This window comes from Lolium perenne, chromosome 1 (assembly GCF_019359855.2).
Source record: "Lolium perenne isolate Kyuss_39 chromosome 1, Kyuss_2.0, whole genome shotgun sequence".
Lineage (NCBI taxonomy): Eukaryota > Viridiplantae > Streptophyta > Magnoliopsida > Poales > Poaceae > Lolium > Lolium perenne.
This window is the reverse complement of record NC_067244.2, coordinates 267601880-267628780: the sequence shown is the minus strand read 5'-3', so window position 1 is coordinate 267628780 and position 26901 is coordinate 267601880. Positions and strand designations below refer to the sequence as shown.

At 41.2% G+C, this 26901-nt stretch overlaps 2 protein-coding genes and 1 long non-coding RNA gene across 3 annotated transcripts; all 3 read left to right on the top strand.

The window, feature by feature from the left end:
* The first annotated feature begins 2494 nt into the window (after positions 1–2494).
* On the top strand, positions 2495–3711 carry LOC127340637 (uncharacterized). Its single transcript, XR_011751222.1, has 2 exons — positions 2495–2809; positions 3625–3711. It is a non-coding gene; the product is annotated as an uncharacterized lncRNA (long non-coding RNA).
* Positions 3712–4187: 476 nt separating this feature from the next.
* On the top strand, positions 4188–5588 carry LOC139835005 (uncharacterized; the record flags this gene model as incomplete). The annotated part of the gene is made up of 1 exon (XM_071824946.1): positions 4188–5588. A coding segment is annotated over exon 1 (1401 nt), but the record flags the coding sequence as incomplete, so codon positions are not given.
* Positions 5589–17372: 11784 nt separating this feature from the next.
* LOC127327908 (uncharacterized) lies at positions 17373–19807 on the top strand. Its single transcript, XM_051354723.2, has 5 exons — positions 17373–17496; positions 17570–17926; positions 18014–18148; positions 18253–18489; positions 19555–19807. The coding sequence occupies exons 2-5, from the start codon at positions 17657–17659 to the stop codon at positions 19666–19668; spliced, it is 756 nt and encodes a 251-aa protein (XP_051210683.1). The 5' UTR covers positions 17373–17496; positions 17570–17656; the 3' UTR covers positions 19669–19807.
* Positions 19808–26901: the final 7094 nt, after the last annotated feature.

The window sequence follows — 26901 nt, the reverse complement described above, 5'->3', positions numbered from 1 at the left end:
CTGCTATCGCTGCTTGTTTACTGTTTTACTGCGTTACTACTGCTGCAATACTACCACCATCAACTACACGCCAGCAAGCTATTTTCTGGCACCGTTGCTACTGCTTATTTATGAAGGACAACGTTGCATAGAAAACAAAAAAATTCCTACCGCGAACACGCAATCCAAGCCAAGATGCAATCTAGAAGACGGTAGCAACGAGGGGTATCGAGTCTCACCCTTGAAGAGATTCCAAAGCCTACAAGAGGAGGCTCTTGTTGCTGCGGTAGACGATCACTTGCCGCTTGCAAAAGCGCGTAGAAGATCTTGATCACGATCGGTTCCGGTGCCACGAACGGGCAGCACCTCCGTACTCGGTCACACGTTCGGTTGTTGATGAAGATGACATCCACCTCCCGTTCCAGTGGGCAGCGGAAGTAGTGGCTCCTCTTGAATCCGACAGCACGACGGCGTGGTGTCGGTGGTGGTGGAGAAGTCCGGCGAAGCTTCGCTAAGCTACGCGGGAGATATGGAGGAGGGGGGGGCGGCTAGGGTTTGGGAGGGGGTGGCCGGCCACTTCAATGGGGCGGCCAGCTTGTGGTCTTGGGGTAGCCGGCCCCCTCCCTTGGCCCCTCATTATATAGGTGGATCCCCAAGTGTTGGTGTCCAAGTCTTCGAATAAGACCCGAACCAAAAACCTTCCATAAGAGAGGGAAACCTAGCCAAGCTAGGACTCCCACCAAAGGTGGGAGTTCCACCTCCCATATGGGGGGGTGGCCGGCCCCCTAAGGGGGAGTCCACTTGGGACTCCTCCCCCACTAGGGTTGGCCGGCCATGGAGGTGGAGTCCCATGTGGACTCCACCTTCCTTGGTGGTTTCTTCCGGACTTTTCTAGAACCTTCTAGAACCTTCCATAGAACCTTCCGCGACATTTTAATTCACATAAAATGACATCCTATATATGAATCTTATTCTCCGGACCATTCCGGAACTCCTCGTGATGTCCGGGATCTTATCCGGGACTCCGAACAAATATTCGAACTCCATTCCATATTCAAGTACTACCATTTCAACATCCAACTTTAAGTGTGTCACCCTACGGTTCGTGAACTATGCGGACATGGTTGAGAACTCACTCCGACCAATAACCAATAGCGGGATCTGGAGATCCATAATGGCTCCCACGTATTCAACGATGACTTTAGTGATCGAATGAACCATTCACATACAATACCAATTCCCTTTGTCTCGCGATATTTTACTTGTCCGAGGTTTGATCTTCGGTATCACTCTATACCTTGTTCAACCTCGTCTCCTGACAAGTACTCTTTACTCGTACCGTGGTATGTGGTCTCTTATGAACTCATTCATATGCTTGCAAGACATTAGACGACATTCCACCGAGAGGGCCCAGAGTATATCTATCCGTCATCGGGATGGACAAATCCCACTGTTGATCCATATGCCTCAACTCATACTTTCCGGATACTTAATCCCACCTTTATAGCCACCCATTTACGCAGTGGTGTTTGGTGTAATCAAAGTACCTTTCCGGTATAAGTGATTTACATGATCTCATGGTCATAAGGACTAGGTAACTATGTATCGAAAGCTTATAGCAAATAACTTAATGACGAGATCTTATGCTACGCTTAATTGGGTGTGTCCATTATATCATTCATACAATGACATAACCTTGTTATTAATAACATCCAATGTTCATGATTATGAAACTAATCATCCATTAATCAACAAGCTAGTTTAAGAGGCATACTAGGGACTTCTTGTTTGTCTACATATCACACATGTACTAATGTTTCGGTTAATACAATTATAGCATGATATATAAACATTTATCATAAACATAAAGATATAAATAATAACCACTTTATTATTGCCTCTAGGGCATATCTCCTTCAGTCTCCCACTTGCACTAGAGTCAATAATCCAGATTACATTATAATATACCTAACACCCATGGCATTCTGGTGTTGGTCATGCTTTGCCCTAGGGAGAGCTTTAGTCAACGGATCTGCTACATTCAGATCAGTGTATTTTGCAAATCTTTACTTCTCCATCTTCGATGTACTCGCGAATCGAGTGGTAACGGAGCTTGATATGCTTCAGCCTCTTGTGTGACCTTGGCTCTTGTGCATTGGCGATGGCACCCATGTTATCACAGTAAATGATTAAAGGGTCTAATGCACTAGGCACTACACCACAACACTTGATTCCATGTTGGTCGGTAAAAGTAGGCATGGCCGACAGAACGTTGGTCGGCATAGTTTATGTCAAACTGTTGGTCGGCAATGTCTTCAGATAACGACTGACTTTCGGTCGGGAATGTGTCAACCTTTGGTGTCTGACCGTTGGTCGGCATTTCTGCCATACACGTCGGATCGTCGGTCGGTAAAGAATCCCGACCAACTGTCAGTCGTTAAGTGGGCCGGCCCGCGCGGGGCGAAAATATTAGCGCCAACATTTGGCCCAACGGCGCGAAAACTTTCATTGCCCCCACCACACCAAAATCACCTCCGCGGCCGCCGCTTATAGTGAACCCTAAATCCCCAAATCCATCCACGAGTGCGGCTCTGAGCTCCGGCCAGCCTCTCCGCCGCAACATCTTCCTGCCGCCCCACACGCTCAAGCTCTCCTGGCCGCTCGAAGTGTTGTCTCCGCTGCGGTGGAGCACCCATCCGGCGAGCACGACCTGCCCCACGCGCTCCCATCTGGTGGTCAACCGTGAGATCTCCGTTCCCAAGCCATCGCCATTACTGCCCACATCCAGCTGCAACCCGTGGGGATTTTCGTATTCGCACTACCTAGTGAGGTGACCTCCCTCCCATCTCTATCTCTCTGTGCGTGCTGTATTGATGCCGACGGCCTCTCTCCCGCCCTCACGTGGCAGTATTGAGCCGCTTTTAGCAAACAGAGAGGACCTTGCCTAGCTAGCTTGTGGCCGCAACACAACAAATTCTTTTCGCCTGATCTGTTTCTAGTCCATTTGAGAGGAATACGTATATGCACAGGGTCAGAGAGGTAGGTGAAGTTCAGAGGATTAGTTAATTTCTGTGATTGACCACTTTCAGTCGGAATGCTCATACAACATTGCAGCTGCTCAAATCAGATAACTTCTAAGTAGTACTAGAGACGATTAGCTACTTCTGTGTACATGGGTTTGATGAATCCATCGATTTCTACTTTGTAGCTGTTTATTTTGCTAGTTCATTAGCTTACGAGTTATACATGGAAGGGATGAAAGCTACAGGTTGTACTAAGTTTTCTTGTATTACTGCTAGATCCAAGATTGAGACACAACATTTTTGATGTTTGAGTACTCGGTTGTACATGTGCTAGTACTAGTAAGTTGTGCTTAATTTATCCATCAGCTCTAGTTTGACTGCAATACAACTTTTTTTCTATTTAAAATTCTTGCCGGGAACACTTCTTGAACAGAAAACTGGGAACACTTCTTGAACAGAAAAGTGTGAGAATGAAAGTATGGTTAGGTAGTTTCTCATCTCTCTAATTTATAAGCAGCCAGTAGTCTATTGTTGGTCGTTGCTTACTAGAATATTTTTGTTTGGCACTAATTTATTAATATTACTTGAGCCTAATTTATATTGTGTAATTGTTTATTATTAGGATTCTTGATCCCAGCGACTCACGACTTTGTGGCGGCGGCGCAACAATCCTTCTCCCTGGCCGTCAGTGTCCCACCACAGAAGTTGGTGAGTCAACTTACTAATTCTTTGTCCGTTCTCTTCAATCTTTTTTGTTTATGGTTGTGTATCAGTTTTATTATGTGTACAATTGGGTGCATGCGGTCTCTTTTATGTCTCCTGGTCTGATATGATATTATTCTATCAGGAGTTTCTATTTATCCGGTAGTAATTAAGTGGGTTGACCTATAATTGACATTATTTTCTTTGTGTCTGATATTATTCTGTCAGCATTTTCTGCTGATCCGATAATAATCAAGTGTGCAACTAACATGGATAAAAGTTGGATGAATGCACCTAGGTACGACACACATTTTTAAATTTCTTAGGCTTTAGTACTTGCTGAAATCCGATGTAACTCGCTGCATATGTACGCTTGCATGTAGGCATACAGAGGAGTACATACAAGGGCTAGCTAGATTCTTGGGCTACGCATTTGCTAAATCATCGGTCGAGAACAAAATCTTATGTCCTTGCAAAAACTGTATGAACTCGTACTGGAGAGAAGAAAGAATAGTTCGTGAGCACCTGGTATGTGAGGGTTTTGCCGAAGGTTATAGCCAATGGATCTTTCATGGAGAGCGTGGCTCTTCATCTGAGAATCCAAGAAATTTTTATGATGTGCAAGAGAGGGATGAGGGTGACGATATTTCTGATTTGCTAAGAGACCTAGCTGGTGGTTTAGATGATGATCGGAGAGAATTTGAAGATGATGGTGCTACAGATGAGGATAATTCTTTCTTATTATCTCTGCACAAGTTGGAAGCTGAGTCTAGACAAGAGCTATATCCTGGCTGTAAAAACTTTTCAAAGCTTCGTTTCCTAGTGAGACTTCTTCACACCAAAATGCTTGGAGGGTGGTCTGATAAAAGTTTTAATCTGCTATTAGATCTGCTCAAAGAGGCCTACCCCGAGTCAGCAATACCTAAAAACTACAATGAAGCCAAAAAACTAGTGAAATGCATGGGTCTTGGGTATGTTAGTATTCATGCATGTGAGAATGACTGCATTCTGTTTTGGAAAGAAAATGCAAATGCCAATTCATGCCCAAAATGTAAAGCCTCAAGATGGAAATCTGAAAGAAAGCATGCGGATGGGAAACGTGTCCACAAGGCTCCTAAAAAGGTTCTGCGCTACTTCCCAATAAAGAAAAGGCTTCAGAGGTTGTTTGCCTGCTCTAGGACTGCAGCTCTCGCAAGATGGCATGCAGAAGAGCGCACGGAAGATGGTTTGCTTAGGCATCCCGCAGATTCTCTTCTTTGGAAAGACTTTGAGGATAAAAATCCAAAATTTGCTAAAGATAGCCGAAGCATCAGGCTTGCACTAGCCACCGACGGTTTTAATCCCTTTCGTTCCATGAATCTCAGCTATAGCATTTGGCCTGTCCTTATGATTCCATATAACTTTCCTCCCAATATGGTTATGAAGCAACCAAATTTTATGTTATCTTTGTTGATTCCTGGCCGAAGAGCTCCTGGTAGTGATATTGATGTCTATTTCGAGCCTCTAGTTGATGATATGCTAGATATGTTTCTTCATGGTGTTAGGACCTATGATGCTTCGACTGGGGAGTTCTTTCAGTTGTATGCTGCCATAATATGCACAATTACAGATTTTCCGGGTCTTGGGAATGTGTATGCATGTGCTACATCTGGAGAAGGAGCTTGCCCTGAATGCCACTATGAAACATGTTTTCTAAGGCTGAATAATGGTAGTAAGAATTGCTACATGGGCCATCGTAGGTTCTTGCATGAAAAGCACCCTTTAAGGTATGACACACGCACATTTGGTGAAATAGAAAGTGGGACAAAACCCGTTCCACTTTCTGGTAGTGAAATCTTTGAGCTGACTAAAAATATTCCAAGCAACTTTGGGAAGTATCCTAATGGGAAGAAGCCTAGAAAGAAGAAACGCAAAGAAGGGGAACCATTGATCATTTGGAAAAGGCATTCTGTATTTTTTAAACTGCCATATTGGAAGGATTTGAAGATGCACCATAACTTTGATATCATGCACATCGAGAAAAACGTGTGTGATAACATAATTAACACATTGTTGGGTGTTGAGGGAAAAACCAAGGACAACATTAATTCTCGGTATGACCTTGAAGAACACAATATTAGAAGTGATCTTCATCCTATTGATCTTAATAATGAAGAAGTCTATGTCCCTCCCGCACCTTATGCAATGGAACTAGATCAGCAAAGGACAGTGTGCAAAGTAATTAAAAGTGCCACATTTCCTCCCCATTATGCATCTGACATACGTCGTAATGTGCATGTCAAGGATAGAAAGATAACCGGATTAAAAAGCCATGATAACCATGTTATTTTGCAAGACTTGTTGCCCCTTGCTGTGAGAAGAATATTGCCAGAAAGAGTGAGTGCTGTATTGATACGTGTTAGCAGATTTTTTAAGAAAATGTACTCACCGGTTATTCGTAAAAGTGACATGGAAAAGTTAGGGGCAGAAATTGCTGAAACCTTGAGTCTTCTTGAGGCTATATTCCTTCCATCTTTTTTTGATATTATGGTGCACTTGATGGTTCATCTTCCGGCACAAGCAATGATTGCTGGTCCAGTATATTTTCGCAGCATGTGGTCTACAGAGAGGTATATTGTAGCACAAGCATTTTTTTAGGAAAGTAACAACTATTTTATAATTAATCTTATGTGTAGTTGTGTGTGTGTGTAAATGTTAGGTGTATGGGAAATCTTAAGGGACATGTCCATACTAGAGGTCATGTGGAAGGATCAATTGCAGAGGGCTATTTGTTTCAGGAGAGCTTAACATTTTGCTCTCGCTATTTAGATGGCGAGACTCTGTTTAACCGAGGAGGTAGAAATGATGGAGATTTGGATATGGAAATTGCTTCTGCAACTCCATTCTTCCGCAACTCTGGTCGAGGGTTGGCTGGCAAGTGTCAAGTGATGTTAGATTACAAAACTTGGCTTCAAGCCCACAAATATGTCTTATTCAACTATGACCATATAGAACCATACTTAAAGTGAGATGTCCCTATCATCTACGGCTTTTAGATTATTTCTTATTCTCTCTTCCTTGTCCGATTTACAAATGTGACCTTTTGCAACAAGCATATTAATTACCTTTCCACTATTGGTCTTCAAAGTAAACGAGAAATCAACCGTCTGCATTACGAGACCTTCCATGAGTGGTTTAAGTTGCACGTAAGTAGACATGAGAATTTTAAAACCTGTAAGACATGTAATTCTAGTCTAGTGTAACTAAGGCATTCCATAATCACAGGTGGCAGAGATGGGTGATGAAGCACCACAAGAGATAAAAATATTAGCTAAAGAGCCAAACATGGTTGTGTTGAAATATAGTAGCTACAAATTAAATGGGATAGACTTCCATACACAATCATATGATGAGGGTCGTCCTGTTCAAGGTAGTGGAGTAGCTCTTATTGCACAAACCACATCCTTTCAAAAAGGAAATGGTGACAATACTAGTGTAAGAAACAAGGCATATTACGGCATTATAAAGGAGATTCTTGAGCTAAACTATCAACATGAGGGGAAAGTAGTGTTGCTAAAATGTTACTGGGTCGACAATCGTGTAGAAGATAAATGGGTAAAGACTGATCAGTTTGGAATCACTTCTGTGAATTTCAAGCATATATTCAATACCGGTGAGAAGATGTCAGACGAGCCTTTCATTTTAGCATCACAGGCAACTCAAGTTTACTATGTTGAAGATCCCATTGATGCTGAGTGGTCTACTGTTGTTATACCATCATATTATGACATAAATGAAGCAGAAAATATTGATCCTGATAATGCTTTGCGTGCAACATTGCTTGATCCATGCACTTCTATACGTGTCAGTGTTGCCGATGGAGGCATTGGTTCTAGTAGGACAGATATTGATGGACTAGTTGTTAAGAAAAAGTAAGCCATGTGTACAAATTTTCTCTTATGCTTTGTAGTTTCAGCAATGTATTCATATATTGTGCCTTTTGCAGGAAAAATGGCAAGCGGAAGAGGAAAGAGTAAAGATGTGATGGTCACCGATGAACAGCTAGCACAAGTTGAGTATGAACTAGCTAGAAATAGGATGGTGGAAGAAAATGAGGAAAGGATGGCACGCCTAGGTATACCTCGGGCAAGTGTTGCATTTAAAGATGCCTGCGAAGCAAGCCGACCCCCAAAACAGAAAAAAAGAAAGGTATAATTGTAACATATCTATTGATGTCTACTTCCCCCTCCTTTTCCTGTAGACAGTGTTGGGCCTCCAAGAGCAGAGGTTTGTAGAACAGCAGCAAGTTTTCCCTTAAGTGGATCACCCAAGGTTTATCGAACTCAGGGAGGAAGAGGTCAAAGATATCCCTCTCATGCAACCCTGCAACCACAAAGCAAGAAGTCTCTTGTGTCCCCAACACACCTAATAGGTGCACTAGTTCGGCGAAGAGATAGTGAAATACAGGTGGTATGAATATATATGAGCAGTAGCAATGGTGCCAGAAAATAGCTTGCTGGCGTGTAGTTGATGGTGGTAGTATTGCAGCAGTAGTAACACAAAGAAACAAGAAACAAGCAGTGATAGCAGTATTTAGGAACAAGGCCTAGGGATTACACTTTCACTAGTGGACACTCTCAACATTGATCACATAACAGAATAGATAAATGCATACTCTACACTTTTGTTGGATGATGAACACATTGCGTAGGATTACACGAACCCTCAATGCCGGAGTTAACAAGCTCCACAACTAATGTTCATATTTTAGTAACCTTATAGTGTAAGATAGATCAACATAACCAAATAGATCACATCAATACCATCATAGCAATAGTTAACTTCGCAATCTACAAGAGATCATGATCATAGCATAAACCAAGTACTAACACGGTGCACACACTGTCGCCTTTACACACGTGCAGGAGGAATAGAACTACTTTAATAACATCACTAGAGTAGCACATAGATGAATGGTGATACAAAACTCATATGAATCTCAATCATGTAAAGCAGCTCATGAGATTATTGTATTGAGGTACATGGGAGAGAGATGAACCACATAGCTACGGCGAAGCCCTCAGCCTCGGGGATGGATTACTCCCTCCTCATCATGGAGGCAGCGATGGCGGTGAAGATGGCGGTGAAGACGGCGGTGGATATGGCTCCGGGGGCAATTCCCCGTCCCGGCAGGGTGCCGGAACAGAGACTTCTGTCCTTCGAACTGGAGTTTCGCGATGTGGCGGCGTCCCTGGAGTCTTTCTGGAGTTTCGTCAAGCGGTGTCGAAGTTTTAGGTCACGACGGCTTAAATAGGCGAAGAGTCGGAGTCGGAGGGGCCACGGGCTGCCCAAACCATAGGGGGGCGCGCCCCCCTTGGGCCGCGCCGCCCTAGGGTATGGGGCCCCCCTGGCACCCCTCTGGCCTTTCTCCGGTGCTCTGGAAGCTTCGCGAAATTATAAGATCCCCGGAATTGATTTCGTCCGATTCCGAAAATATTTCCTTACTAGGATTTCTGAAACCAAAAACAGCAGAAACAAGAATCGCCTTTCGGCATCTCGTCAATAGGTTAGTTCCGGAAAACGCATAAAAATGATATAAAGTGTGAACAAAACATGTTGGTATTGTCATAAAACAAGCATGGAACATCGGAAATTATAGATACGTTGGAGACGTATCAGCATCCCCAAGCTTAGTTCCTACTCGTCCTCGAGTAGGTAAACGATAAAAGATAATTTCTGAGGTGACATGCTACCAACATAATCTTAATCATACCATTGTAAAGCTTATGAGATGAATGCAGCGATTCGAAACAATGTAAATGCAATGAGTAAACAATTGAATCATATAGCAAAGACTTTTCATGAATAGTACTTTCAAGACAAGCATCAATAAGTCTTGCATAAGAGTTACTCATAAAGCAATAAATTCTTAGTAAAGGTATTGAAGCAACACAATGGAAGATTAAGTTTCAGCGGTTGCTTTCAACTTGTAACATGTATATCTCATGGATAGTTGTCAATGCAAAGCAATATAACAAGTGCAATAAGCAAGTATATAAGAATCAATGCACAGTTCACACAAATGTTTGCTTCTTGAGGTGGAGAGAAATAGGTGAACTGACTCAACAATGAAAGTAAAAGAATGGTCCTCCATAGAGGAAAAGCATCGATTGCTATATTTGTGCTAGAGCTTTTATTTTGAAAACATGAAACAATTTTGTCAACGGTAGTAATAAAGCATATGTATCATGTAAATTATATCTTACAAGTTGCAAGCCTCATGCATAGTATACTAATAGTGCCCGCACCTTGTCCTAATTAGCTTGGACTACCGGATCATCACAATGCACATGTTTTAACCAAGTGTCACAAAGGGGTACCTCTATGCCGCCTGTACAAAGGTCTAAGGAGAAAGCTCGCATTGGATTTCTCGCTATTGATTATTCTCAACTTAGACATCCATACCGGGACAACATAGACAACAGATAATGGACTCCTCTTTTATGCATAAGCATGTAACAACAATTAATAAATTTCTCATTTGAGATTGAGGATATATGTCCAAAACTGAAACTTCCACCATGGATCATGGCTTTAGTTAGCGGCCCAATGTTCTTCTCTAACAATATGCATGCTTAACCATAAGGTGGTAGATCGCTCTTACTTCAGACAAGACGAACATGCATAGCAACTCACATGAAATTCAACAAAGAGTAGTTGATGGCGTCCCCAGTGAACATGGTTATCGCACAACAAGCAACTTAATAAGAGATAAAGTGCATAATTACATATTCAATACCACAATAGTTTTTTAAGCTATTTGTCCCGTGAGCTATATATTGCAAAGGTAAATGATGGAATTTTAAAGGTAGCACTCAAGCAATTTACTTTGGAATGGCGGAAAATACCATGTAGTAGGTAGGTATGGTGGACACAAATGGCATAGTGTTGTTTGGCTCAAGGATTTGGATGCATGAGAAGTATTCCCTCTCGATACAAGGTTTAGGCTAGCAAGGTTGTTTGAAGCAAACACAAGCACGAACTAGTACAGCAAAACTCACATAAAAGACATATTACAAGCATTATAAAACTATACATCGTCTTCCTTGTTGTTCAAACATCTTACTAGAAAATATCTAGACTCTAGAGAAACCACTGATGCAAACCAAATTTTAACAAGCTCTATGTATTTCTTCACTAATGGGTGCAAGGTATATGATGCAAGAGCTTAAACAAGAGCACAACAATTGCCAAGTATCAAGTTATTCAAGGCATCATACCAATTACTACATGTAGCATTTTCCAATTCCAACCATATAATAATTAACGAAGCAGTTTCAACCTTCGCCATGAATATTATGAGCTAAGAACACATGTGTTCATACGAACCAGCGGAGCGTGTCTCTCTCCCACACAAGCATTTATTCAAACAAAAACAAAAACAAGAAACATACAGACGCTCCAAGTAAAGTGCATAAGATGTGACGGAATAAAAATATAGTTTCAGGGGAGGAACCTGATAATGTTGTCGATGAAGAAGGGGATGCCTTGGGCATCCCCAAGCTTAGACGCTTGAGTCTTCTTGATATATGCAGGGGTGAACCACCGGGGCATCCCCAATCTTAGAGCTTTCACTCTTCTTGATCATGTTGCATCATACTCCTCTCTTGATCCTTGAAAACTTCCTCCACACCAAACTCGAAACAACTCATTAGAGGGTTAGTGCACAATAAAAATTAACATATTCAGAGGTGACACAATCATTCTTAACACTTCTGGACATTGCATAATGCTACTGGACATTAGTGGATCAAAGAAATTCATCCAACATAGCAAAAGAGGCAATGCGAAATAAAAGGCAGAATCTGTCAAAACAGAACAGTTCGTATTGACGAATTTTAAAATGGCACCAGACTTGCTCAAATGAAAATGCTCAAATTGAATGAAAGTTGCGTACATATCTGAGGATCATGCACGTAAATTGGCTTAATTTTCTGAGCTACCTACAGGGAGGTGGACCCAGATTCGTGACAGCAAAGAAATCTGGAACTGCGCAGTAATCCAAATCTAGTACTTACTTTTCTATCAACGGCTTAACTTGGCACAACAAAACACTAAACTAAGATAAGGAGAGGTTGTTACAGTAGTAAACAACTTCCAAGACACAAATATAAAACAAATTACTGTAGCAAAATAACACATGGGTTATCTCCCAAGAAGTTCTTCCTTTATAGCCATTAAGATGGGCTCAGCAGTTTTGGTGATGCACTCGCAAGAAATAGTATTTGAAGCAAAAGAGAGCTTCAAGAGGCAAATTCAAAACACATTTAAGCCTAACATGCTTCCTATGCAGAGGAATCTTGTACACAAATGAATTCATGAAGAACAAAGTGACAAGCATAAGAGGATAAAACACGAGTAACTTCAAGATTCTCAACATAAAGAGGGGAAACTTAATATTATTAAGATGCATATAACCATATTTCCCTCTCTCATAATAACTTTCAGTAGCATCATTGATGAAATCCACAATATACCCATCACTTAAAACATTCTTATCATGGTTCATATGTATAGAAGTATCGTTAATTTTGGCATAAGGAGAGTTCTTTTCATTAATAGTAATTGGAGCAGGATTATTATCAAGAATTTGAACATGGTAAACAAGTTGCATATTAAGGGAATTGTTTTTAGTAACCCAATCATGACTATGACAAGTTTCATAAGGATAGTTATAACCTATATCATAGCATTCTTTATAATAATCATCAAAGATCGGAGGCACAGTGTCATCATAAGAAATAGAATAGTTATCTTTCACAGTCGGTTTATCTATGACCATACCATCATTATTATTAGAAGGAGATGTATCAAGAACATAATGACCAGTAGCAAAAGGATTTTCAAACACCTCTTCCCCAAGCTTAGAGCTTTCTATATCATTATGGGAGGAAGCATGGATAGCACTGACACTATGGCAATTATTATCATCATCATTTTCAGATTTAGTTTCCCAGAGATTTGCAATATCAAAAGTAGTGTGCTCATTCAAATCATGATTGCTAATGTATGTAAAGGGCATAGGAAGATCATCGTATTCAGATTCATTATCACAATAATCATTAGGAGCAACATACTTACGGTTACCTAGCGTTATCTCATTCACGCGGGGATACGCCGTTACCTCTTTCTTTTTATTCTCCTTCTTCTTCTTCTTCTTCTTCTTCTTCTTCTTCTTCTTCTTCTTCTTCGTTCCCTTTTTCTTCTTCTTCTCTTCCTTCTCCACGTTCCCTTCTTTAGGAGGAAGAGGCTTGAAGGGTGGCTTGTCCGCATAACCTGATTTACTTTCAGAAACAATAGAAGAAACTTGGGAGGATCCCTCCTTTTCATTAATTAATTGAAAACACACAGCGGTCCTATCATATTTTGGCAAGGTGTCATCTTCTAAAATATTTTGTATGTAAGTATTTGTATGGCTATTATCAATGCAATAAGAAAAACACCCATGCAGGACATCATCAACATCAAGATCACTCATATGTAACAAAGAAATTTTTCTCGACAGTTCTTCACTCCCCAAAAATAAAGTAAGTTCATCATGCTGATTAGGAGTAATTTCATCATCACAATACAAATTTGCAGCACTCATTGGGTTCAAATTATCATTGGAGGAGCATTGAAAATTAAAATGACCCACTCCATGGCAAACTTCACAAATAAAAGGATAGAGGGCACAAACTTTTTTACCGAGATCATCTAGAGCCCTAGCCCACTTTCTAGTTTTTTCATTAGTATGATGGATGCAATATTCATCTTTGGCTTGATTAATTCCACAAGGTCTATGCATTCCACAAAAATTAACATGCTTATAGGAAATAGCATTCTTAGGAGTTTGAGCATGCTTATTGCAATAATTAACAGCAATTTCATTCTTCATGCAAGCCTCTTTAAAAGGCTCATGATACTTATCAAAATTCTTTTTAGGCAATTTAAAATGAGAAGCAAAGGATTTATAAAGATTTGCAACAACTTGAGAGTCAAGACCATAAGTAGCACTCATATTTCGAAATTTATTGGTATCCATAAAAGCTTCAATGCATTCATAATCATAATTTATACCTGACTCTTTACCTTTGTCGTTCTCCCATCCTTCAGCGTTGTCCTCAATCCGATCAAGAAGATCCCACCTAGCTTCAACCTCCTTGCTTGTGAAAGATCCCTCCGAACACGCGTCCAGATGGTCCTTGTGTTGTCCTGAAAGCCTCGCATAAAAATTATTAACAATAACATTACGGGGGAGCTCATGAATGGGACATTTGAGCATTAGTGATTTCAATCTCCCCCACGCTTGAGAAATACTCTCTCCATCACGAGGATAAAAGTTATAAATATAATTCCTATCAATATGCACTTCATGCGGAGGATAAAATTTAGAATAAAAGAGAGATGCAATTTCCTCCCAACCAAGAGAATGACTATTCTCCAACAATTTATACCAATGCGCCGCTTTACCAGACAGCGAAACAGAGAATAGCTTCTTCCTCACTTCATCCATAGAGATACCTGCACACTTGAATAACCCGCATAATTCATGCAAAAACAGTAAATGATCTTTATGATGGACAGTTCCATCCCCTTTATAGTGGTTATCCATAACACGTTCAATAATTTTCATAGGTATTTTATACGGAATACTTTCAGCAGGTGGATTTAAAGTATCAGAAGCATCATTAGAGTTATCGCATATGGGAGATAAAGCATTATCAGAGCAAAATATTTCTCCCAAAGCTGAGGAGCAAAAAAGATTATTTTTATATAAACTAGCTTCCCCAAGCTTAGACTTATCCATAGTATTAGCAGTAATTGCATTCATACTAATAACATCACTACTAGCATGCAAATAAGGTTCCATAGGTTTTTTAATTTTTGCATCAAACAATTCTAAATCAGGAAAAAGACTAAAAAGCTCACCAATTTTTTTGTTGTTTTCAATTATGCCTAACTAGTGTAAACAAGAAACAAAAAGTTGCAATTGCAGGATCTAAAGGAAATAGCTTCGAGTACTTACAATGGCGGAAAATAGCTTGGTAGCCAAGGTCCGGAGTGTGAGTACCTTTTACCTTTCCTCCCCGGCAACGGCGCCAGAAAATAGCTTGATGTCTACTTCCCCCTCCTTTTCCTGTAGACAGTGTTGGGCCTCCAAGAGCAGAGGTTTGTAGAACAGCAGCAAGTTTTCCCTTAAGTGGATCACCCAAGGTTTATCGAACTCAGGGAGGAAGAGGTCAAAGATATCCCTCTCATGCAACCCTGCAACCACAAAGCAAGAAGTCTCTTGTGTCCCCAACACACCTAATAGGTGCACTAGTTCGGCGAAGAGATAGTGAAATACAGGTGGTATGAATATATATGAGCAGTAGCAACGGTGCCAGAAAATAGCTTGCTGGCGTGTAGTTGATGGTGGTAGTATTGCAGCAGTAGTAACACAGTAAAACAGTAAACAAGCAGTGATAGCAGTATTTAGGAACAAGACCTAGGGATTACACTTTCACTAGTGGACACTCTCAACATTGATCACATAACAGAATAGATAAATGCATACTCTACACTTTTGTTGGATGATGAACACATTGCGTAGAATTACACGAACCCTCAATGCCGGAGTTAACAAGCTCCACAATTAATGTTCATATTTTAGTAACCTTATAGTGTAAGATAGATCAACATAACCAAATAGATCACATCAATACCATCATAGCAATAGTTAACTTCGCAATCTACAAGAGATCATGATCATAGCATAAACCAAGTACTAACACGGTGCACACACTGTCGCCTTTACACACGTGCAGGAGGAATAGAACTACTTTAATAACATCACTAGAGTAGCACATAGATGAATTGTGATACAAAACTCATATGAATCTCAATCATGTAAAGCAGCTCATGAGATTATTGTATTGAGGTACATGGGAGAGAGATGAACCACATAGCTACGGCGAAGCCCTCAGCCTCGGGGATGGATTACTCCCTCCTCATCATGGAGGCAGCGATGGCGGTGAAGATGGCGGTGAAGACGGCGGTGGAGATGGCTCCGGGGGCAATTCCCCGTCCCGGCAGGGTGCCGGAACAGAGACTTCTGTCCCCCGAACTGGAGTTTCGCGATGTGGCGGCGTCCCTGGAGTCTTTCTAGAGTTTCGTCAAGCGGTGTCGAAGTTTTAGGTCACGACGGCTTAAATAGGCGAAGAGTCGGAGTCGGAGGGGCCACGGGCTGCCCAAACCATAGGGGGGCGCGCCCCCCCTTGGGCCGCGCCGCCCTAGGGTGTGGGGCCCCCCTGGCACCCCTCTGGCCTTTCTCCGGTGCTCTGGAAGCTTCGCGAAATTATAAGATCCCCGGAATTGATTTCGTCCGATCCGAAAATATTTCCTTACTAGGATTTCTGAAACCAAAAACAGCAGAAAACAGCAACTGGCCTTTCGGCATCTCGTCAATAGGTTAGTTCCGGAAAACGCATAAAAATGATATAAAGTGTGAACAAAACATGTTGGTATTGTCATAAAACAAGCATGGAACATCGGAAATTATAGATACGTTGGAGACGTATCATCTATCTCAGTTCATTTTCTTGCAAATGTAGCTTATAATTGTGACATATCTATCTCAGTTCATTTTCTTGCAAATGTAGCTTATAATTGTGACATATCTATGCAGGCACCCTCCTCAACACTTGAAAATACAACTGAAAGACGTGTTTTGAGGTCCAGGGTAGCAAATGAAAGTGCTAATGCAAATCCTACAGACCAACCGTCCAAAGGTATAGTAGGTTATAATTGTTTCAGACTATAGCCTATTATAACTAGCTAGAATATCTCAGTTATCTCAGTTAATTTTCTTAATGTGCAGAGATCACTACCAAGCTTGTTGATGGTGAGAAAGGTGGGCGAACGATAACTAAAAAGGCTAACATATATGCAAGGATGAATAAGCCGAAAATCAAAATTCCATTCAATGAGTATGGCCAACCAATTGGGCCGGATGCAACTGAATTTGCCAACTTCATTGGCACTCTGGTCAGGAAGCATATACCACCCAAAGCTATAGATTGGAGAGATGTTGATGAAGAAAAGAAGTTGCTAGTGTGGGATCACTTACAGGTATTACATAATTTACAACTTATGTGTTCTATACTTAAACCCATCTAGCTGAGCGTCTTCTGAAACATGTCATTAACACTTCACTTGAACATGCATTTTATGAGCTGGACTCAATCGCTCTCAAATATGTCATTAACACTTCACAGAGAAAATGGAAGGAATGGAAGGCAGATTTAAAGAAGACAAAGTTTGATCCCGAATTGACTGACGAAGAGCTTATGCCTAGATGTGATGACAGAATTAGTGAAGCTGATTGGAAGGACCTTCTTAAATATTGGAGATCTCCTGAATTCGAAGTAAGTTAGCCTTCCCATTTTCTTGCAGGATCAAATATAAATGCAAATATGTGTACATTTGAATGCAAATGCAAATCCTTGTAGGCTCGGAGTTCTACAGCCAAAGAAAATCGCGCCAAGTCAACCGTGCCTCATACAGCTGGCAGCAAGAGTCATGCCCGTGTTACCCAAGAAATAGTAAGAATATTGACCCAGTTAGAAAAGAATGTGACGCTGTGTTTCAAGATCTAATAAATAAATGCAAATCCTTGTAGGCTGACGAACTTGGGTATGCCCCTCGGAGGGACGAAGTGTTCATCAGAACACATACGCTCAAGAAAGGACCAAACAAAGGACAACACGTGCCAGAGGCAGCTCCAATTATTGTATGTCTCTTTTGCCTTCTATATTTTCTATCATTTAGAAAATATGTTATAGTAAATGCAATTCACTATGCAGAGTGAACTCCTACGGGCAGCTAATGTCCACCCTGACTGGAAGGAAAAGAGTTTGAAAGAAGGTGATCTATTTGCACGAGTTGTTGGAATGAAAGAGCCAAGGGGTCGTGTTCGTGTGTTAGGTCTAGGGCCAACACCTCAAGATGTGGGCACACCGGATACACGGGGTAAAGTGAGCACAAGGGTTCTAGTTGAAATGGTAGCACGTCGAGAAGCTGAACACCGCATGAGCACTTTGGAGGAGAAGATGCAACAAATGCAGCAACAAATGAACAAAATGCAAGAAATTATGGCAGCTTCACAAGGAGGGCATAATTTGGAGGCTCCTAGCTCGCAACATGGTTCTAATTCTCGACGAGTAATAAACAATTTTGCACATACCTAATTTCTTCATTGCATTAAATATTCATCATGCATGCAGTAAGTTACATATTATTTTTGGCAGAACTCAATAGATGAAATTGAGGAAGAAATTGATGGCGAAGATGGCGATGAAGAGGACGGTGAAGATGACAATGTTCAGAGAAGGAAATTTGTTGCAAATCCAAGAAACGCTTCAACCCAGCAAGATGAAAGCCTTGTAAGCTTCACATGCATCCTTACTGCATATTTAAATCTCTTTGCTTCCATGTTTTTGTAATTTTCTCATGCATCCTTGTTGCATATATATACCATTCTTTTCAGATTGGGATGGATGTGCTTCTTTATGCATGGACTGGTCCTGAAACTCCTGTTGCTAAGGCAACAGTTCTCTCAGTCGATCCAGACACAACTGTGGGTGGGGAGCCCCTTGGACCTGGTACTTATGAGGTTATTGTGAATGTTGCCATTAAAAGGGATACTATTCTACCATATCAGTACGAGGATTTACTATACATTAGAGATGCTGTCACAAGGTCCATTGCATGGCCATCTAGCAAGGTAATCACCATGCATGCCTGTGTGTTTTATGCACATCCTTAGTTTTTTCTATTATGCTCACTTGTGATAGTTTTGGTAGATGAAGCCCTACAAACCAGGCGTATGCGGCTCATCTACTGAGATTTTTCAGTTCAAAATCAGTTTCGAACACATCAACTGAAGATGATGTGAGTAAAATTTCTATACTTGTGTTCTTTATTCGCATCCTGCCTGTAGATTGAGTTTAACAACATAGCATTTTTTTAAATGAAGATACACTGCTGAAAACTAAAGTTGCAGCCTAAGCTGCCATCACATCTAATCTATACTGGTATTACCTTATTTTTCCATTCAACCTCTACCGTCACATCTAATCTATACTGGTATTACTTTATTTTTCCGTTCAACCGCTGCCATCACTGATGCATGAAGAAAATTAAGTCACTGTACCAAGTCAAAGTACTACTTGGTAAACCCAATACCTGAATCTTAAACAGATATGTACTTTGAACAAAACTAATGCACATGTGGGTGCAATAGTATTTTCATGGCTGAGCATTTCGTTTTTTATTTTCAATTCAAAGGAAGAAGAGATGAAGATTAAAGGAAACATACTACTATCCTTTTCTTTAATGTAAGAAAACATACGTACAACATTTCACCTCTTTGCTTTCTATGTGCAATTTACCATGTATCAAGTAGCGATGGGACCATTGTGAGTAGATCAGCCTCCTTATTCTTTAGAGAAAGTTGAGTCTCCGTTACTCGCTAGCGATTATACCTTGCAATGGATACTGTTTGGTGGGTATTGCCGTATAGCTGATGAGAATGAGTCCCTGTTTTGCATATACCTGATGGGAATGTTCCCTGTTTTCCCCGTAAACAATTTTCCTGCCTCCGCTGTTGGCCGCTGGCCATGTAGCTGTTCTGTGATGCCTAGTGCCTGCTAATTTTGGGTCAAACATATGGCTAATAGTAGGGTGCCTGCTTGTATTTGTTTTTTCACCCTATCTATTTGTACTACTTTGTCCAAACTGAGAATGTATGTAACAACGCAATCTTATATGTTTGTACTTGTTTGTGCAGGTGTCCCCATCAAATATGAATTATCATGCTAAACATTTCCCGCGAACCACCAAGTACCTGGATGTTTCCCATCAACAGAATGAATTGTGTAATGGAGCAAACTTGGTCATATAGTAGTCATTGGCTTCCATTTTGTAAAACATGCTTGTATGCGGTGACAACTTATCTATGTTATGTTGACTATGTTGTAATCAGATGAGAACATATGAACAATTGGTATTGTAAGAGTTTAATCCATATCAGAGTCATGTGTGCTATTATTTATGTGTTATGCATTTATGATTGTGTCGAATATGAGAATATAGTGAATTTTTCCATTCATATAGCTAAATTACTGAAGTGTTGGTCGGCAAAAGAAATACCGACCGACTGTTAGAAAGAAGCATTCTCTAGTACGTGCTAACGGAAAGTTGGTCGGTAAAACTTACCTCGTCCGAAGTTCGGTCGGCAAAGAAATGTTGGTCGGGAAACAATTGCCGGTCGGCAAAGAAAACGTCGGTCGGGAAAGCTGTAGGAATGGTGTCGAACCGTCGGTCGGTAAAACTATGTCGGTCGGGAAAGGGCTTTACCGACCGGACTTACAGTGACCGACAACGTCGGTCGGCAAAACTAATCCCCGACCGACTTTCTGTTGGCGTAAGCGGCTTTCCCGACCAACTTAACGGTTGGGGTTCTAGTGTTGTGGTGTAGTGAGGAACCACACCGAGCTCTACAATGAACCTCTTCATCCATACCGCTTCTGATGAAGCCTCTGAAGCCGCTATGTACTCTGATTCTGTTGAAGACTTCGCCACCGTGCACTGCTTCGAGCTTGCCCAGCTTACTGCAGCACCATTCAATATAAATACGTACCCAGACTGTGACTTAGAGTCATCAGGATCAGTGTTCCAACTTGCATTGGTGTAACCGTTTACAACGAGCTCTTGGTCACCTCCATAACAAAGAAACATATCCTTAGTTCTTTTCAAGTACTTCAGGATATTCTTGACCGCTGTCCAGTGTTCCATTCCTGGATCACTTTGATATCTGCTAGTCAAACTAACAGCATGTGCTATATCCGGTCTAGTACATAGCATGGCATACATGATAGATCCTACTGCCGAGGCATAGGGGATATTACTCATCCTTTCTCTTTCTTCTGCCGTAGCCGGTCCTTGAGTCTTACTCAATACCTTGCCTGGTAACATAGGTAAGAACCCTTTCTTACTTTCGTCCATTCTAAACTTCTTTAGAATCTTGTCCAGATATGTACTCTGTGATAGCCCTATTAGGCGTCTTGATCTATCTCTATAAATCTTGATGCCTAATATATACGATGCTTCACCAAGGTCTTTCATTGAAAAACTATTATTCAAATAACCTTTAACACTGCTTAATAGTTCTATATCATTCCCGATCAATAATATGTCATCTACATATAATATCAGGAATGCTACAGAGCTCCCACTCACTTTCTTGTAAATACAGGCCTCTCCATGACACTGTATAAACCCGAAGTCTTTGATCACCTTATCAAAGCGTCGGTTCCAACTTCTCGATGCTTGCTTCAGTCCATAGATTGAACGCTGAAGTTTGCATACTTTGTCAGCATTTTTAGGATCGACAAAACCTTTGGGTTGTACCATATACAACTCTTCCTCAATGTCTCCATTAAGGAACGCCGTTTTGACATCCATCTGCCAAATCTCATAATCGAAAAATGCAGCTATTGCTAACAAAATCCTCACAGATTTTAGCTTCGCTACAGGTGAGAAAGTCTCATCGTAGTCAACTCCTTGAATTTGTCGGAAACCCTTTGCGACAAGTCAAGCTTTATAGACAGTAATATTACCATCAGCATCTGTTTTTCTCTTGAAGATCCATTTATTCTCGATAGCCTTTCGGCTATCAGGTAAGTCTACCAAAGTCCATATTTTGTTATCATACATGGATCCCATTTCGGATTTCATGGCTTCTTGCCATTTGTTGGAATCTGGGCTCATCATTGCTTCTTCATACGTCGCAGGGTCCTCATCATTGTTATCCACAATCATGACATTTAGACAAGGATCATATGTCAACACCCGGATTTTTAAGTCCAGATGCCTATTATGCCATTCATCGCAATCCCAGGAATATTGTTTTTGCGAGACATAATAGATTAATATCACAACACATCATTTATTACAACGCATAATCGTCTTACAACACGGGATCACATGATCCAGTCTCATTACAATACTAGTTGATCTATTGATCAATTACAAAACACATAGCGGAAGCGAAGTCGCGTAGTAGTAGTCCATCTATTCCACAGGCAACTGTTGACGTCAGGAGTGATCCTAGTTGTCGTAGACTTCCTGCTGTCCTTCTTCCGGGTTCTGGTACTCCTCTTCATAGTCTGGCCATTTGAATAGCCAGGGACAAAGCCATGAGTACTTTAAAGTACTCGCAAACTAATACTAAGGTAAACACTATCAACTATAGTAAGGGGTTCTAAGCTCTAGTTTCCTTTGCATAAAGCCAGTTTTATTTCATAAACACTTTAATAATCAAAAACCTTCATTTGCTCGACTAACTCAAGTGGGAACATTAGTGTCATTCCCACAACTCAGTTGTGATTCAAAGTCAAAGTCACCTTTAAATTCAAATCACAAGTCACCATTCACCTTTTCAAGTTCAAATCACCCTTCACATGCCATATTTTGAAAATGGTCTGATGACGGAACCGTATGGCCTTTCCAACCGTCCATAACCGTGGACGCGGCTATTCGAATAGATCTACACTCTGCAGAGGTCGTACACTTGTGCCACAACATTTGCAATAATCCGTCAGGGTTAACTGGCCCTGATTTACCACACTCCGTGTGCGGACTACCAACCATAACCTTTCACTTACATATCCTAGTATAGGCATCTCTCCCCATGAGCTTGGCCTCCCGGTGAAAACCAACTGTTAACCCGGGAACTGCACAGGGCTTGGGCCGGACATTCACCTCATATTCACGTCATTTCATATCACTTCACTTTTGTAGAGGCAGCCTCCAGCATAACCCCGATGACGCTTGTTTAGAGGGAACCCATACTAAGATACATAAACTTCTAGTTAAGCCCTACCCATATCAGGTATTGTGGGGGTACTTGCAAAATTGGAAAGGTATCGCATCCAAACCCAACCATCAGTTTTTGTAAAATTCACCAAGTCATTCACCAGTCACATTCACCTTCAAAATCTTTCAATAGAATGACTCATCATTCCAAGGTTTTCAAAGTCATTTCAATTCACAAGTTCCCATCTAGAGTAGCCACTTTTGATATCGAGCACTAGCAACTAGCCCTGAGGGGTGCTAAATATCTTGGAGCTTGCTAGGCTAAGTTTGATACTCTTGTAGTATTCTATCTCTAGACCAAAGTTAACTATAAAAGCAAGTTATAAATAATCAAAAACAAAAGCTTGTAAAGTAAAACTGGGAAATAGGATTATAAGCATAAAGTAAAAAGTAATGGTGCCTTGCTCTTGTGGAGCTTTGCACTTGGGTAGTCTTGCAAGAATATTTGCTGGCCATAATATGGTTTGCAAGGATGTTAGCTTGCCTTGGTTGGTGTATTGATCAAAGTGGTCTTCTTCTCCTTCTTCTTGGTAGAATACCTCCTCTTCTTGATAGTCCCCGGTACTAGCGTCTATAAACGAATACGAGGATACAATCACCAAACAATTCATTGGCTATTCCAAACATCACATAAATTCACACAAACTATTCTATTCACACTATTAATACAATTTGGTGCATTGGTGGTCTTGCTTTGAGGAAGAATAATTTCTTCTTATTTTATATGTAAAAGATAGTTTCCATATAGTTCTTGAGGAATAATTTCCTCTCATTGAATCTTATTTAAGATTTAATTTCTCAAATCATCACAAATGAATTTAGGTTGACCTAAGTCAACAATTCATCATCATCATTTGAGGAAATGATTTAAATGAGGTAGGGATACCTCATACCATTTAATAGTGCCTATTATGATTTAAATCTCCAAGTATTTCATGTGAGGGTATTTGACCAGGGGTTCAAACTTCATATGAAAATACTTGGGACAAGATTTAAATGAAGTGACACACTTCATATAATTTACACAAGTAAACTAACATCACTTATTACTATAAGTGGGTAAATGTGTTGTTTTCTTATTTAGGAAGAAGAATTTCCCCTCATACTAATTAAGGGGTTACTTTTAATTACTTAGAGAAATAACTTCTTCTCATTGTCTTATTAAGATTTAACTTCTCTTATGCATAATATGTGACCTAGGTTGACCAAAGTCAACCTCTTCACACTTATCATTCAAGAAAAAGATTTAAATGAGGTTCCATACCTCATGCTATTTAATTCCTATTAATAACCTCAAGTGAGCATATATGAGACCCAACAAAAGGATCATCACATTACTTTAGGCCACTTGGTAAGTTGATTTAAATGAGGTGTTACCCTCATAGGTTTGAACCCTAATTTTGAACATAATTTAAATGAGGTGGTGCACCTCATGCAATTTTAATAACACAAGTAAACAAATTAATATCCTCAACTAATTTAGTATGAGATTTTACTAACCAGGGTATCTACCTCAAATTGAATTAGTTGAGACAAGATTTAAATGAGAGGGAAACTCTCATACAATTTAAATACCATTTTGGAAAAAGTTTAAATGAGCTAGAAATGGCCACATAGCCATTATTTGAATCTAGCCCAAGATCATATGAAACAACTATAGTATTTTATTACATAATAAATTAGACCACATCAAATGTGATTTTTGAGAGGTGGAACCACCTCAAAATAGTTTATGGTTGAATTTTAAGATTTATTTGAAGTTTGAAAAGTTACTGATTTGTTATTTTTACTATTCAAAAACTATAACAGATATTGGTTTGAATCCAGTGGGGTTGGATGGGGCCTTTCATGAGCTTTCTAAAAATATAAAATTTGTTGAATTTGGCTCAGTAGATTTGGATCTATTCAATTTTGAACACAGCACCAGTTTGCAAATTTGAGTTAAATTAATTCTACTGAATTCAAACTAACAGACGCGCGGGAACTTAAACGGGCCGGCCCAGCTAAGCTGGCGATGCTCGTGGGCCGCCTGACAGTGGGGTCCACTGTCAGGGAGTTTAAAACGCCGAAGCGGTACGCAGGGTTTGAGGCCGTCGGATTAAAAGGAGGATCGACGACGCAGAGTCGTCGTCGACGTCGACGAGCGGCGGCACAGGCACGGCGAGGGTTTGGTGCTGGCGGCTTACCGGAGCTCCGGCGAGGCACAGCGAGGGTTCGCGGCGACGTTGTCGTGGACGGGGAGGCAGAGGGTGGTCGCGGCAGAGCTTGGGGTGGAGGAAATCAGCGGCGGCGTTGAGCTTCCGTGGCGGCGGACTCCGTCCAAATTCCGGCGACCTCGAGCTTAATTGGAGAGGGGAAGGGGTCAGGGAGATTCAGGGGAGGTAGTGGAGCAAGGTGGTGTGCGAATTTGGGGCCAGGGCGCCCTCCTTTTATAGCGGGCGGTCGAGGCCGAGGGGTGCGGGGCAGGTCGTCGACGAGCTCGTCGGTCCAGGGTGACGAAGGGGCAAGGAATGGGGGCGTCCTGTAGGAGACGTTGTGGCGGTGCTGAAGCGCGTCATGGCGAGGACAGGGAAGGAGTGGTCGCGTCGTCCTCTTCCTCGCGTCATGGCAGTACGGTGGCGGAAGGTCGTGGACGATGGCGTCGGCTACAGCGGTTCTGCGGCGAAATGGCGTTGTCTGGGAGGTTGCAGGGTCCACGGCGAGCAAGTGGGTGAAAGGAGGGATCGAGGGGAAGTGTGAGGCGACGGGACGAGCGGCGTCCAGTCGCGTCCAGGGTTGCCAGCGTGCGCGTCCTGGCGCGCGTGGACGTTTTCTGGGCGCGTCTGGGCGTCGTGCTCCTGGCCACTGTGGTGCATGAATCGACCGGGGCTGGTGTCCATTCGACGCAGGGGAGTGTGGGGAACACCAGGGACATGCTGGTGCATGTTGGAGAGGGCCAGAGATCAAGGGGGCATGGTGAGCTCATGCCCTGGTCGGCATGGATGCAATGGGTCAAGCTGGGTCATCTCCAGTTGTTGGCAGGTGATGGAGAGGGTGAGGTGATGTGAGATGGAGCTTCAGAGATGCAGAGGGGATCAAGGTTGGACCGAGTCCAAGTTGAAAATCAGTATGGGCACAAAGTTTATCCCTGCCTATAAGGTGTTTGATGAAAAGCCCGAAAGAAATAAAGTTTCAAATTTTGGAAATTCCCTTGGTGGATCTCATTTATATATTCATAGAAGTGGAATGGTGGTGGTGGTGGTCATTTTGGTGAAGGTTTGCAAGAATTCAAAAAGTGGCTCATCTTCTCTTTAATTCAAAGTCTCCACTTGGCAACACTATACTGGTCAACCTGGTCAACATGAGGTGTGGTGGTCAACATGAAAGTTGTTGACCTTGACATGGTCTTGGATGACATGGTCAGAGTTGACCAAGTTTGGTTGAAGAAAAGTCAAAGGCAGGGGTGTAAAGTGGGTAAGATATTATAAATGGGTCACATGACCATTATCACATGTAAAGTTGAATTTGAGATTTCCTTTGATTTGATTCTTGTTTCTTTGATGCAATTGTGTTTGTTTATCACATATAAGTATTCTACAAGCAAGAGATCAAGCAATGGTGGCCTTGCTTGAAGATTTGCAAATTTGGCTCTATGTGTATTTGAGTGAAAATGGGATTTTCTCACCAATTGATTTCTCTCCATTTGTTTTGATTTTTGTTGACTCTAATGTGGTTCTTATGAGTTTAGAAACATTTCCAAACCATTGAATCCATTCAAAAAGGTCTTGATCAACGATTTGCAAAATTGGCCATAACACATAAGAGGTGATGTGTTAAGTTTTATTATTTTTGAAAAGGGTTCACCTTGCTTCACTTGGGCATGGGTTAGGGTCAATTTAGGGTTATATTAGGTTTGGAGAAGGTTTCACACCCTTTGGTCAAGGTAGAAAAGCATAGGTCAAGATTTGGTGAAAAGGGCTATGGTTCTCATATGCCTCTATGCATATGTTGTATTGATTTTTGATTTGAGTGTTCTTGGCCCAATTGATGTTGTTGAGTATTGAAATGGTATTTGGAAGTGATCCAACCATTCACAACAAGTCCTAGGGTCAAACTTCTCAAATTCACAAATTTGCATTTTTCTCACATATGCCTCTATGGCATTTTTAGTTTCTTTTTATTTTCTTTGGAAACCACTTGGAAATGGTTTGATAGGTACTAGGTAAGGTGTATGAAGGTTTTCTAAACCTCTAAGCAAAGTAGAAAGGCTTAGGGTAAA

Excerpts from the sequence above, each read along its gene's own strand:
- LOC127327908 (XM_051354723.2), top strand. The coding sequence starts at position 17,657 with ATGAAAGAGCCAAGGGGTCGTGTTCGTGTGTTAGGTCTAGGGCCAACA. Across the intron at positions 17,927-18,013 it reads ATGGTTCTAATTCTCGACGA|AACTCAATAGATGAAATTGA; the intron begins GTAATAAACAAT and ends TATTTTTGGCAG. Across the intron at positions 18,149-18,252 it reads CCCAGCAAGATGAAAGCCTT|ATTGGGATGGATGTGCTTCT; the intron begins GTAAGCTTCACA and ends CATTCTTTTCAG.